The 14,063-nt window shown below is 28.5% G+C and overlaps 1 protein-coding gene across 2 annotated transcripts; it reads left to right on the forward strand.

Annotated features, from left to right (window-relative positions):
• The first annotated feature begins 1,479 nt into the window (after nucleotides 1-1,479).
• On the forward strand, nucleotides 1,480-3,338 carry LOC123220826. 2 transcript variants are annotated; one of them, XM_044643422.1, is made up of 2 exons: nucleotides 1,480-1,921; nucleotides 2,649-3,338. In XM_044643422.1, exon 2 carries the CDS (start codon nucleotides 2,697-2,699, stop codon nucleotides 3,108-3,110), a length of 414 nt encoding a protein of 137 aa, XP_044499357.1. In that variant the 5' UTR covers nucleotides 1,480-1,921; nucleotides 2,649-2,696; the 3' UTR covers nucleotides 3,111-3,338. The 2 variants fall into 2 exon arrangements, with proteins under 2 accessions (XP_044499357.1, XP_044499349.1); XM_044643414.1 differs by having other exon boundaries at nucleotides 1,485-1,898.
• Nucleotides 3,339-14,063: the final 10,725 nt, after the last annotated feature.

Raw genomic sequence — 14,063 nt, forward strand, 5'->3', positions numbered from 1 at the left:
ATATATATTAAAACGACGTCGTTTTAATAATAAATTTGTTAAAACTCAAGCTTGCATCGAGTTTCAACTAAGCTTGAGCTTATTTGCAGTGAGCTCGACGAACCCAGGCTAAAGCTTAAGCTCGATTACTGCAAATAGAGTTGAACTTGAGCTCAGTTCGACTCAAATCTAACCCTAATCAAGTTACTATGCTTCTCATGTGAAGAGTGATTGTTGAATATATATCGTGTTAGTTCAAATTGAATTATGTTAAAATTTTTTAGCCTTAATCCAATTTATATATTATTCAAATTGATCTGGTACAAATTAAATTAATCCAAAATTATCCAAAATTTCACTTCCTCGTTTTTTAAAGTGTTTCGGTTTTGTCTCCAAATTATTTCAATCAACAAATCATGTAACCAGACCTGTCAAATGGTTTTAAACACCTTTAAGTCTACAATTAAAATTTATTATAAATGAATTTACCATAAAGCCCTTATAAAAATAAAACGTGAATATTGTCTTTGAACATTATCTGGCTTAGTCTGATGCAATCCAAATTAACTCAAAATTATTCAATTTTCACTTCCTCGAGTGTTTTTTAGCGTTTCAATTTTATTTCAAGTTTCTGTTCTACTTGCTCTGTGCTTGGAATGCATCCCTGGAATCTGCTGTGTTTGGATTGTATCAGCTCTACCATGTTGGTCCTAACCCAGGTTGCTGCGATGAAATCCAAAACTCCCTGTCAAGGTTTCCTTGCAGAAAATTGTTCAAGCTGTCCTGATTTACAACAAGTGGTCCATGTAAACAATGCAATGACTGTCCAGCTCCAGGACAGGCTTACTCTTTCTCTTCTAAAGTTAGATGCTTTCTGTAGCTTGTTTGCTTTTTACTTGAACTCCATCTTTGTAGTAACCTAGATAGGACTTTAACAGAAGAGGTAGGTTGATGTGCTTAGTTCTTGTTGTAGGCCGGGTTGGCTTTGTTTGGTTGTGTGTCATTCCTGTATGGAAGGGTGAACTTCGGTTGTTCCCGGACCATTTTTTGACGGGCCTTTTTCTTTTGTTTATATATGCTTTTATTTAACCAAAAAATTTAACAAAACATAACATATAACATTTTGTTTTCATTACAAATTACCCTACAAATTATATATCAATGCCTGTTAAACACATTAACAATCTTAATAACCAATCTCATCTACTAAAAATAAAATAATAATTTTAAACAAAAATCAAGAATAATCGAAATACAATTATATATAATATATAAAAATTTTAATTATTACATATACTTGATCTTTTAACAATTCGTTAATCATCTTCTATAATATTCAAGTTACTTTATATTAATTTTGTGTTAACTCTATCATACTCTAATTTAATTTCAAGTTATATTATTTTAAATTAAATTAAATTTTGTGTAAGTAAATTCAATCCTAAGCGATTTTTTTTTTTCATATCAACAAATGGATTGCATTAAAAATTGTCAAACTCCAAGTAAAAAAAACATATTCAACACGTTTGTCTTCTGTCAAGCAAGAATGGTACTGCTAAATTCTCATGAATAATTATTGCTTTTTAATGGAAATCAATTTTTAAATCTTTTGAGTGAATCCATTGTCTCTGCACTTTATCCAAAGGCTTTGAAAATTCAGTGCAGACTTTGAGCAATCTCCATAAGTTTCAATCTTGTCGTCATTACTTTCTCAAACTCATCTTTCTTCATCTTGTTTATATCGCAGTTTCAACCTCCTCTTTCCCATTCCAATTCTACCGTTGCTATTCACATCATCAAATGATTCGAAACCCCATTTGTTTGATGGGGCTTTTTTAGGTTCTTGATTGTTGTAATCGGATTCTGAGGCATGGATTCTGTCTCAAAAATGGAAAGAAAGATCTGTACTGCGTTATGAGGTCAAGTTCGCCTCTCTTTCTTTGTAAAGTAGAGTTTTTGTTTTATGGTTTGTTTGGTTTCTGAGAATATAAACAAGCTACGTTCTTGAATCTTAAATGTCTTTACTTCAATGAGGATAGTAACTTATAACAAGCAGCTAATTATATTTCATTCCTTTCTTGTTATTTTTTCGATTCAGCTATCCTGAATTTTTTGTTTTGCTTGCCATGTATCATTTGTGATGATTTGTTTGATTGGTAATTTTGATTGTATATTTGAGATTAGTTTTAATGGGGAAAACAATGCCTCAAGTTTGATCCAATAATGTTCTTGTTTGCTCCCACATGATCTGGGGTTTTCTGGATTTTCAAAAAACCGAAGTTTTTTTACCTTTTAGTAATTTGTCTAAGATATAGATATGTATTTATGAGAAATGAGCTCTGTGTGGAGCAAAATGGCAAAAAAAGAAGAAAAAGATTCAATGTCTTGGGATCAAAGTTTAGTTTTAGTTAAGCTTTGTTGATTTTAAATGCTTTTTTTGTGAGCCTTTTGGTTATAGTAAGGCTCAAGATATGCTTTGTTCCTTGAAAGTCGATGCTTTCAGTTAAGATTATGCCATCTTCAATTTCTTTTTCATATGATATGGATTAAATTCATTTCTTTTTCTGTATGATATAGTTGATCTTTGTAGTACTTTTTCTGCTATTAGCTTTCATTTTTATAGCTTAATTTTGTGTCCGGCATATGAGTTTATCTGATTGTTGTTGCAGAAGTTGGTTTAAGCTGCTACAGAATTTTCTTTAAGGATTGTTCTGAGTATGGGAAGAGTTAGAGGAAAGAGAAAGAAGCCAACGATTATTGCTTCTCACGAGGATCATGGAAGCGGTGAAGAATTGAAAATCCCAGCATTTAGGAGAAAAGGAAGGCCACAAAAGCCTCTGAAGGCAGAAGTCAAAGAAGAAGAAGCTGAGAAGATTGTGGAAGATGGTAAAGATCCAAAACTCTCTATCTCTAGTAAAGATATGGGGAATCAGGCCACCATAACAAAAGGAAGGAAGAGAAAGAAGTCCACACAGGCTAAAGAAGACAAAGACATGGACAAGCATGAGAGTGGCATTGGACTAAAACCAAGTACTGATGAATCAATGAAGTCTGTTGGATTTCGACAAAATTGTAGTAGGAGAAAAAGCAAGCCTCGACGGGCTGCTGAAGCTGGTGTTGAATGCAAGTGAGGTTTGCTTTGTTTCTGTACTGGATTTAAACCTTTTGCAATCCTGTCATAAATCATGAATGTAGAGTGTAACCTGTTGGCGTGCACAAGTCCGGATGTTTCCTTTTTAATATGCATTTTTGTTACAGTTAATTTTGATTTAGAGGGTTTTTTCCATTTGGGAAATAATATATCCTCATTGTAATCTGCCATGAAGTTACTTAATATACATACTTTGTTTTCTCAAAAAGGAAGCTAGATGTACTCCAGGAGGATTCTTATTAGTAAAAGAGCATATTTTGAGGGACTTGCAGGCTATTTGTAAAATGAATCTAATCACTGAAAAGTGAAAATGAGTGCATTGCTGCAGCTTGAGAATCAGAAATGAAATTGAAGACTTGAAGCAGGAAAGGGGTGGATAAACAATGTGAGTAATATTGATCAGCCGAATCCTTTTAAGAAATCCTCTCTGCTGTAAACAATGGCTGGCTCAGTCTAACTTAGTTAGATGCCAAACAGGTTTACACAGGCCAGTAGCAGTTATTGTTTGTTATGAGCACTTTGAGAGATGTATATTCAGTGTTGACACTTATTGTGCTCTAAACTGTAGATAAATAAAAAAACCGAAAACTTCTACCTTGAGGATGATATCTATTTTTTTTTTTTCCTGCTTCTATTGATTTGTTTGGATAGCATGATACGTGTGCATTGCAATATCTGAAATTGCATTTGAAGAGCATTTAGACCTTTTTTAGATAGTTGATTCAGTCTTGTTGACGACTAGCCTTCTATTTAGATTCCTTGGTCTTAGTTATGTGTTTTCTATGAACAATCCATAACATCTTGTTCTGAAAATCAATACATGCATCCTTCTCGGATAACTCCATGGTTTCTGTCCCATCCCGCCACGAAGAAATTTAGAATATCACAGAAGTACCACATCAACTACATACAACCAAATCTTTATGCAATTTTTGACTGTTTTTATTTCATTGGACTTTATATGAAGTGTGATTTTTAGGAATTAAATTTAACACCTACATGGTCTTTTGGCTTGTGTGATGCCGTTCATTTTCTTCAATTTAATGGATGTTAAAACTGAAAATAACCTTTATGCTTCCACCAGTGGTTAGCAGAGGGATTAGGCCTAAGGTTTGCTACTTGTTTCATAGTGAAAATGTGATCATGAATGTTTTGTAAAGTTAAGGCCCACTATGTAAGTAGAATGGTCTTGAGATTCCCCAAAGGACAGTCACCCCCTGTGATTTCAAAATACACTTTTCTTTTCTAAGGCTAGATTAATGATTTAGTTTACTTTTGGAATATTATTAAATAAACAACTTTTAAAGGGTCATGGGAAATAACCCATGACTCTCAAATGTTACCAATTAAATTAACTTAATTAAATACAATTTTGCTTTTATCTTTACCAAGCCCTAAACTCTCAACTTTATTAGTCTATGACTGTCATTTACAATGTCTTACACCTAAAACACGAAACCGAGCAAGCAATACCATTACCAGGTTTTAATGTAGGAAAGAAGCAATGACAATTAACCTTGTTTCCTTTTTATTTTTATCATATGCTAAAAATCACTTCAAGTCTTAAAAAATGATGAATAAAAATATAAAGAACGTCAAGTAACGGTGAATGATGACAACGAACACCTAAAAAATCCTAAATATGCACACTTTTATCTTTTAAGTGAAAGACTTTCTTACACATAGATGGTCAAATTTTACCCAAATGAAGTTAAAAGAGGTTGAGATTGTTTTTTTAACGAAAGAAAATCACTTAAAAAGTGTGTGTGTATATATATAAAAACTATGTTTATAATTTTATACACAAATAATGATATATTATTATATAATTTAATATTGTTTTATTTTTAATTTTTTACTATTTAATTATATGATAATATGTCGTTATTTATGTATAAAGTTATAGACAAAAATTATACATACAGTATTACTCATATTCAATAAAACTATGTACATAACTTTTATACATAACTTTATACAAAAACAATAATATATCATTATGTGATTATATATTATTTTATTTTTAATTTTTAATTATTTAATTATATAATAATATATCGTTATTTGTGTATACATATAATACTAATAAAAAAAATATATGTTTTCCCCAGTGTCTTGCACGTGCAACAGGCGTAGCATACAGAAGATGACAAGAATTCTCAAACCAAATTTGTGGCATTTCAACGTGACATTCTTTGAAATCATCAAACCTAGATAGCTCAAACTTGAAATACCCTAGAGGCAAATTTGTGGCATTAAAAATATATGAAGCCCCCACAAAAGAGGCAAATGTTATGGAATCTCAATCTGAATTTGAAATATTATAATAACATTTAGGACATAGGTTGGATCATTAGACTGCAATCAATATTTTATATATAATAATTCTGATTTCCCCTCTATATTTACGAATTATCACCAACCGATATAATATTGAACATATTTTAATTTAATAATGTGTTTAGTATAGGAAATATAAAAAATTATCACAAAAATATATTATCTAAAAGATTATTAGATATAAATTATTATTATATTTGATAAAAATGAATAAATATACATAATTATTGTATTTAATTGGATGTAATGAAAAATTATTAAAATATTATTTTACTTAAACGTTTTAAGGTGTAATTATTCTAAAATATTTTTTATATTACTTTTTATGTTATATTAATTGAAATGAGAATATTTTTATTTCAAAAATTGATAAATAAAGATAAAGGTGTAACAAAATGAAGATTATTTTGATAATATTTTAACATGGAGAGATGATACATATTATATCATTATTAGTAATAGAAGATTATCAAAATCTTTTATTACTTCAAACCAGATAAAATACTATTCATAATAAAAAATAATACTATGTATATATACTTTTAATACATAAATGACATATTATTATATGATTTGATATTATTTATCTTTAACTTAAAATAATATAATTACATAAAAACATATCATCTATATATTTAAATTGTACATCAATAATATATATATTATTTTATTGATAATAAAAGATAAATTATCAGTTTAATTTTTAAATACCCGAATCAAATGCGCACTAAAAGAAATATTGAAGACATTCTTAGTGCTAGTTAGCTAAAGACACCTCAGATGAAGCACAATTAGATACATTGATCAATCAAGGCAAGAAATTGAATGAAAGAAAATAAAGATGGATTGGTGGGGGTCACATAATGTAAATTTATAGTTGGAATAATATTGTGTGTTGAAGGGGGCCCTAAAAGGGATCCCCAATTGCTCTCTGGATACAATTATTGTTGTAACGTCAATGTATGAGACAACACCATAAATTTTATATGAGCGAAGGTCGGTTAGGCCCCCTTTTGATTAATTTTGAGGTTGTGAGTTGTAGCTTTCCAAAATCTGAAGCACAGGGAAATGCCATTTTTAATTTGTTTGTATTCGAGTTGGTCGTGCAGAACGGATCAAGGTTTGTGCTGACACAGTAAGCCTACATGACACATGGGCTTGTGTCCTTTTCCCTTTGGAGTGAATGACATTTTCCACTAGAGGTTTATCCTTAAAAATTTTTTTCACCTTTAATTAGTATAAACAATAATTTTTTATCTAAAATTAAATATAAATAATATTTTTTTATCCAACATTAAACTTTTTTAATGGAACAAATAGTATTAAAAAATGAGTAATGTTATGTGTACCTATTTTTGGTATACAATTCATGTATACAGTGATGTGTCATCATGTAATTAGGTGATTTTAAAACATGTATAATCATATGATAAAAAAACATTCAATCACATGATAACACCTTATTTGTGTATACAAATTATGTACCAAAAATGAGTATACACAGTTTTATTGTTTTAAATATCTTATATTATATAAAAAAATATCTTATTATTTTTTTTTTTTCAGCCTCAGTCCTTTATTCTCTCTTTGATAAGAAAAAAGTGTATTTGTTATATAAGCATGTATTAGGGGATAAATTGTAATTTTTGAAAATAATAGAGCCTTTTTGAAAATTTTAAAGGGTTATTAGAAATTCAAAAAAAAGTTTAGGGTCTTTTAAAGGTTTTTAAAATATCAATTCAGTTCTTAATAGTTTTAAAAATAATAATTATACTTTTAATAATTTTAATAATTGTTATTTTTATTTTTTAAAAACTATTAGATAATAAAATTATTTTTTTATTTTTTGGCCATTAATTTTTTTAGTTGGGTGAAAAAAAGTTGTTAGCTTAATAACTACTTTAAATACCACGTGTTGAATTTACAAAATCTGAAGGGTTCTTAAACCTAACCCATTAATAATATTCAATATATTACAAAACTTTAAACACGTGCTGAATTTTATTAACATAACATTATTAGATTTTCAACTACTTCAAATACCACTTTTTCAATTATTTAAGAGGTTGAGAAGCCAATTTATAAATTTGACTTTTTAAAGATGTTCAGAAAAGTCAAAAATAATAATTTCATCCATAGAAAAGGTTTTTAAGATATGAATAATAGGGGGAACCTTCCAGGTATTGAATTCATTTATTACACTTACCTTCCTTCTTTGAAATGAATCCTCTGTATATGCATTTCTCCTCTACACTATGCATATTAATAAATAATTACTGCTCTGTAAATTTAGCCAATTATTATGCATGGGTACATGTCCATTCAGAGAACTTTCTTGCAGGCAATATACATGATAAACGGATGCCATCCTTTAATTGGCCTAACGGCCTAATTCCCACCCAAGGTTTGTTGAACTCTTAAATTGATACCAACTAAGTACTGAAATATTAAACTCTCATATGGGTTGTTAAAATTTACAAAATCAGTTAGTTTCAAAGATAAAATCATTATTTAACTAGTAATATATTAAAAGTAATAAAATTTTATCTCATTTTTCTCGTTTGTTTTAGAAAACTAATAATTTTCTATGAAGATTAAACTTTGACAAGTTACATTTTTCTTTACTTGATTTTCATTTCTTCCGCAAAATTTCTCTAACACTCTCTTTCTCTCTCTGATGACCAAACTCCCTCTTCTCCAAACCTTCTCTTTTTTAGCATTTTCATTTTTGACGAAAACAAAGACATCAAAGGGTATTTGGCAATAGATCCAAAGAGTTTGTGTCGAGAGGGAGACTGTCAACAGTAGAGAAAAAAAGGTCACAGTTAGATTTCAATCGTCGGAAAATGATGGTTTGAAAGTAAAACCCTTTGTTAATTTTAATAGTTTATAGGTAGGAATTTGATTTTTCAATATTTAGTAGTACCAATATGAAAATTCAATAAACCTTGGGTGAGAATAAGTTCTTTGGCCCTTTAATTTTTTATTTACATATCTAATCGAATTTTTTTGACCATGGTATCAAATCCAACTTTATATTTTATTTTAATGAGAGGAACATATGAATGGTAGATTATATTATAACAGAGATATTTACATGTTCATTTAGAAGTTCAATATAATTTGAAGATAGTAGAAAAAATATGTGCATAAGCATATGAACTTAAAATTCTAAGAAATAAGGGTTTAGTGTTGTATGAAAATGATGTTCCCATTGACTTAGCTTGGACTATTAGTTGACTTAGAACGGGCAGATAAGTTTTTAAAATCAGATGCGTGGTCGAATTAATTATCTCACTAGTTTATATTCAATTGAATAACCAAATGGTTCAACTTATTGTTAAATTATTATATATTTATATAAATATAAATTATTATATATTAAACATTTATCACATTTTTAAATATTAAACATAATTTCAACTATATTAATTAAATAATTGACATTTCCTCACATGCATAAAAAAAAACTAATTACAAATTTTATTATTAATTCAATTAAAATCTTACAAGTTGTAACTTTTTTAAGTTTTAATAAGATAAAAATTATGTGGTATTATATAAATTTGGTTTTATTAATTTCAAATATTTTTTTTTTCGTTTTAATAGATTTTTTAAGTTTGACTGAATTTTTAAAAAGTGAATATTTATATATAAACCAATTAGATTATAAACTCGTTTATAGTTAAATTAATTAAATTGATCAATATGATCTAATTTTAGAAACACTGATTTTCTCCAAACTTGATAACATTAATGCTTTCTCAAGTCAATGAGGTGTAGTTGAATTTTTATCAAACTCCTGATCGATGTCCATGGATTTATCTATGAACGTTTAATAATTTTCAATCTCTATTTTGTCCCCAAGTATCTTCAAGTGACTCAAATGTGTTAAATAGTAAAGTGTGCTTTTTTCACAAGGAATCCACCGAGTTAAGACTATTTTATTAAAATAAATCAATTATATTAGATAAGATAAACTTTAAAAAAAAGTATATTAAATAGTAAAGTGTGCTCGTCTTTCGTAGCCTTCAATTTTTTTTTTTTAACGTAAAGGTTTTGAATACAAAAAACTTATTTAAATTTATAAATAAAAATGGTAAAACTTATAAAACACTATATAATAGTAGTAGCTAACTAAAACTATCAACTTCTAGTTCCTAGCAAGTGGTAACCAAACCAGAAACAGAACCAGCTTTTTAAAAGCTATTGGCCCTTAGGCTTCACTGGAATCAAACAAAATCAGAGACATCTGAATTTGCAGTCACAGTCTGACCAAACTTGATTCAACTTTATATTCTAAGAATTATATAATTAATGAGCCTACCACCCATAATTACCACATGTAATGTTTACTCAATTATGCAAGAGTTGAGTACATTTTTTTGGATTTAATTTTATATATAGATAATATATTATTATATAATTAAATATTATTATATTTTTAATTTAAAATTATATAATCATATAAAAATATATTAATTATATATATAAATTATATAAAAAATAAATATACATAATTTTATTGGTAATTAATTTTATATCAGATTTTTTACTAGTCAAAGGATTTTTTCTAATAATCTTAACATATCTCTAGGAGCATTTTTTTCATTATAACATGTTCTTATATATATATTTTTCCACCAAACAAGAATTTGTATTAAATACGTTTTACGCTTATTTTGTAACGTAGCAAAGCTCCCACTCGTTGATTATGAAGGTATCAAGACACCATGATCAACGAAAAGACATTAGAGGGATCATATAGGTGCTAGCTTGTGAATTGGTTGAATGTCTATGTTCATTGAGTGAAAATTGAAAGAACTTTCTTTACTCTTTTCTATATGGGTGGCTGGCTGGGTCTAAGAATCATGAGAATAAGTCTCAATTTATACAGGACTCTCGTAAGCCTAGGCAACCACAGCCTATCTTTTGATTTATTAAGATTTAGTCACAAACTTTTAGTTTCATTCAATTAAACCCAACAAATACTCTTGTGTTTATTTATAAATATCAAGTCACGTTAATTAATATTCAAATTCACCAAATCCAAAAACACTTGGGGTGATTTACTTTATATGTAATAAACCTAAATCTTTTAAGTCTTTAGTAAATACCCCCAATTGTGTGTTACCCATAGATCCTTTATTAAATTGATGGTGAATAAAATTACGATTAATCCATAGTTAATCATTTATTTATTCATTAATTATGAGTAACCTTTAGTAAGACATTATGATCACCCAATTTATAGAGAATCAATTGTAAATCGATTATACCTTTCAATGGTATGATTTTTTGGAATCAAATCTCTCCATTATTTTGATATTTCATCAAGGTTGGGTACATAAATAGTGTCTATCTCAAATATCTTTGACTTTATTATTTGACTTTTTAAGCAACAACTATATATTATTAGACTTGGGTGTGATCGAATCCCACTGTGATCACAAATTTAACTGGTTATACTCATTTATCAAATAGTGTTATAAGTTATTTTCTTTTATATATGAAAGTGATAAATCCTATATTGATCTATCATAGCCTCAATACATTTCTTGAAATAGCTAACAATTATTGTATTGATAGCTCTAACAAAAAAACTATGTTAAACTATCGTTAAATTAGGTTGATTGGTGCACGGGATGCTCAAATGATCTCAAATCTAAAGATCACATACAACACCGTCTATCAAAGGATATGTTTCATAAACATTAGGACTACAATCTATGTGTAATCCTTTGGCAAGTCAGCATGGTGTATATGCAATTAACATACACTTATGTTTTATACCAGGTTGTCATTAATAATCTCAATATGTGAGATATATCATTATCTTTTGGTAGGATCCTATAACATGATAACAACCTTACTATTATTTATGTGCTTTTAGTTAGTACAATGTTGAAGCTATAAATGTTTCTAAATTGATCATCATACATGTTCGTAAAAACCTCATGATCAAACTATATATTGATCTCCTTATCACGGTTTAACCAATCTAATGACATTTATAAACCATACATAAATACATGTAAACATAGATGGAGAAATGTCAACTTATTATTATTAAAATATGATACAATGTTCAAATGAAATTGCAAATTCAACCTTAATGATTCACTTTAGGGCACATACTCTAACATATGTAAAAGAGTAAGATAAGAAAATTGCTCAAATATTTATAATGGTTCAGAGTTTTGATTAACAACTTCTTATGTAATTTCTTCGAGGAAAAATCTTTACTGTTCCTCTAGAATTGGATTTCACCAAAGTACAGTAGTTTGATAGAATTTTATTTTAGTATACAAAATTTCGCCCAACACGCTAATTTTTCAAGATTTTGCCTCTCCAACAATAGAAAATGAGGTGCTTGTGTGAGTGTTTGCATCTTTATATGTGGATACACAAATGTTTTTGACTTTGCTCTTTATTAATATTAATTATGGAATAATGAGAGTAAGAGTAAAGAAATGTAGAATGCACTTTTAGCTTCTTTGTTTTTGAGCTTCTTCCATTCTCTTTTTCCTGTACTTTTCTTACTTTGTTTCGGCTCCAAACATTAGCTTTTATAGCCAAATTTGAATTGAGAAGTCAAGTAGATATTTGATAATAAGAAATCAGCCGTTTGATTTTGAAAAAAAGTGTTTGTTTGGTGTTATAGAAAGTAGAGATATAAGCATTCTCGATGTTTGAAAGGGTATTCCTAAAAAAAGTGGCATGAGTTCTAGAAATGGGACAAACATTCCTGAATGCAATAGTTACATGATAGTGGCTTTTGCATCTTGTAGCCTGTCATTCCACATCTTTAGAGCAGTCATTCATTATGTAAGAATGAGCATCTATTGCTTGAGATTGGGTGTTTCAGGTATGGTTACCAAATTATTTAATTTTTAAAGAGTGTGTAACGAATAGTGGAATAATGTCATTTTTGTCTAAAACAATTATAAGATACACGAACATCTTTTATTATTCAGTTTTATCCCAAACTTGGTAGAATAGAGAACTATTTAAGAAACACGGTCATTCCATATACTTATGAAATAAGTGTTTCGATTTAATGAAGGAGAATTTCACACATTTTTTTTTTCATTATTTTGGTCAAAATTTGTGTCATTTTTTAGAATTTTGTTAGTTCTTTACACGTTAATTTTGTTATTTTTGACACATCAAAACACACATAGAGTTAATGAAATTGAAAAACATGAGAGATTATTGAAAGATGAATAAATCCAATGATTTCAAAAAATTTACATATATAAATATAATATTAGAAGTAAATTTACAATATTGAATTGCTAGTGATTTTTCTTAGGACAAAATGGAATAAGAAGAGAAGACAATCACAGGAGAAAAGAATCTGTGACTTTTTATGACTAAAAAGATAAGTTGTATGAGTGAAAATCTTAGATATAATTATGTAGAGTGAAAGTAAGGATGACTTATTTGTGGTGAGCGTAGTATAATATCCAAATTTAAAGATTCATTGTTTTTTTAAAAGAATAATATTATATATACTTATTTTTGAGTATATAAATAAATATATATTTGATGTGTTATTATACGATTAGATCTTATTTTATTTTTAATTTAAAATTACTGAATTACTTAATGATATATATTAAATACATATTTATTTATATATTTAAAATATTTATGTATAATTTTAATATTTTAAAAAATAAAAATTGAAAAAAGTGGAGATCTAATAGATAATACTTTAAATAGGAATGTACTTTTTTAATATAAAAGTTGAGATTTACCAGATTTACCATAAAACGTGGGTAAATTGAAGTATTATGTTTATTAGTTAAATTAAGTGTCAAAATGACCCAATTTCAATGTAAATTCAAAGTAGGCCAAAGGACTATTTCACCCCCAAGTTTTAGTGCATTCTTAAAGTTACACCCACAGGATTTGAAAAACCCAAAGTCTCATTCGTGGGCTAACTTCCGTTAAAAAAAGTAAGAGTAAAATCATCATTTTATTAATTATATTAAAAAATATAAAATTCATTAATTTTTCCCTATAATTTTAAAAACTAACAACTTCACCCCTGCCTAAAGTTTTCTAACTTTCAAAAGTAACATTCCCCCCCCCCCCCCCCAAAACCTAGAAATTATTTTCTAGACGTTTTCCAACCACCATCTCTGACAACCGATGACAACGCTTCAACCCACTACATGTTAGCCATCAGATATTCACTCTTCGGTGGAAGAAGAGATGACGAAGACTCATCTTCTTTGATTCCGGACGAAACGATGAAGACGTATTTATTGGTTTGAATCGATGAAATCTTCATCAATTCCAGATGAATTGATGCAGATGAGCATCTTCGTTGATTCTTCTGGAATCTATAAAGACCTTTGTCTCCATCGATTCATTTAGAATCAACAAAGATTTCACTGATTCCAGAAGAATCGACAAAGATGGGTCTTCATCGATTCTTCTAGAATCAACGAAGATAAGTCTTTAGTGCGTCATCTAGAAGCTTCAAAAGTGGCCGGTGAGATGGTGGGTTGAAGCTCTTTCTCCCGTGGTCAGAGAGCCTCTGGAAAATAAACCCTAGGTTTTGAGGGGATGAATGTTACTT

This window comes from Mangifera indica, chromosome 1, assembly GCF_011075055.1.
Source record: "Mangifera indica cultivar Alphonso chromosome 1, CATAS_Mindica_2.1, whole genome shotgun sequence".
NCBI lineage: Eukaryota > Viridiplantae > Streptophyta > Magnoliopsida > Sapindales > Anacardiaceae > Mangifera > Mangifera indica.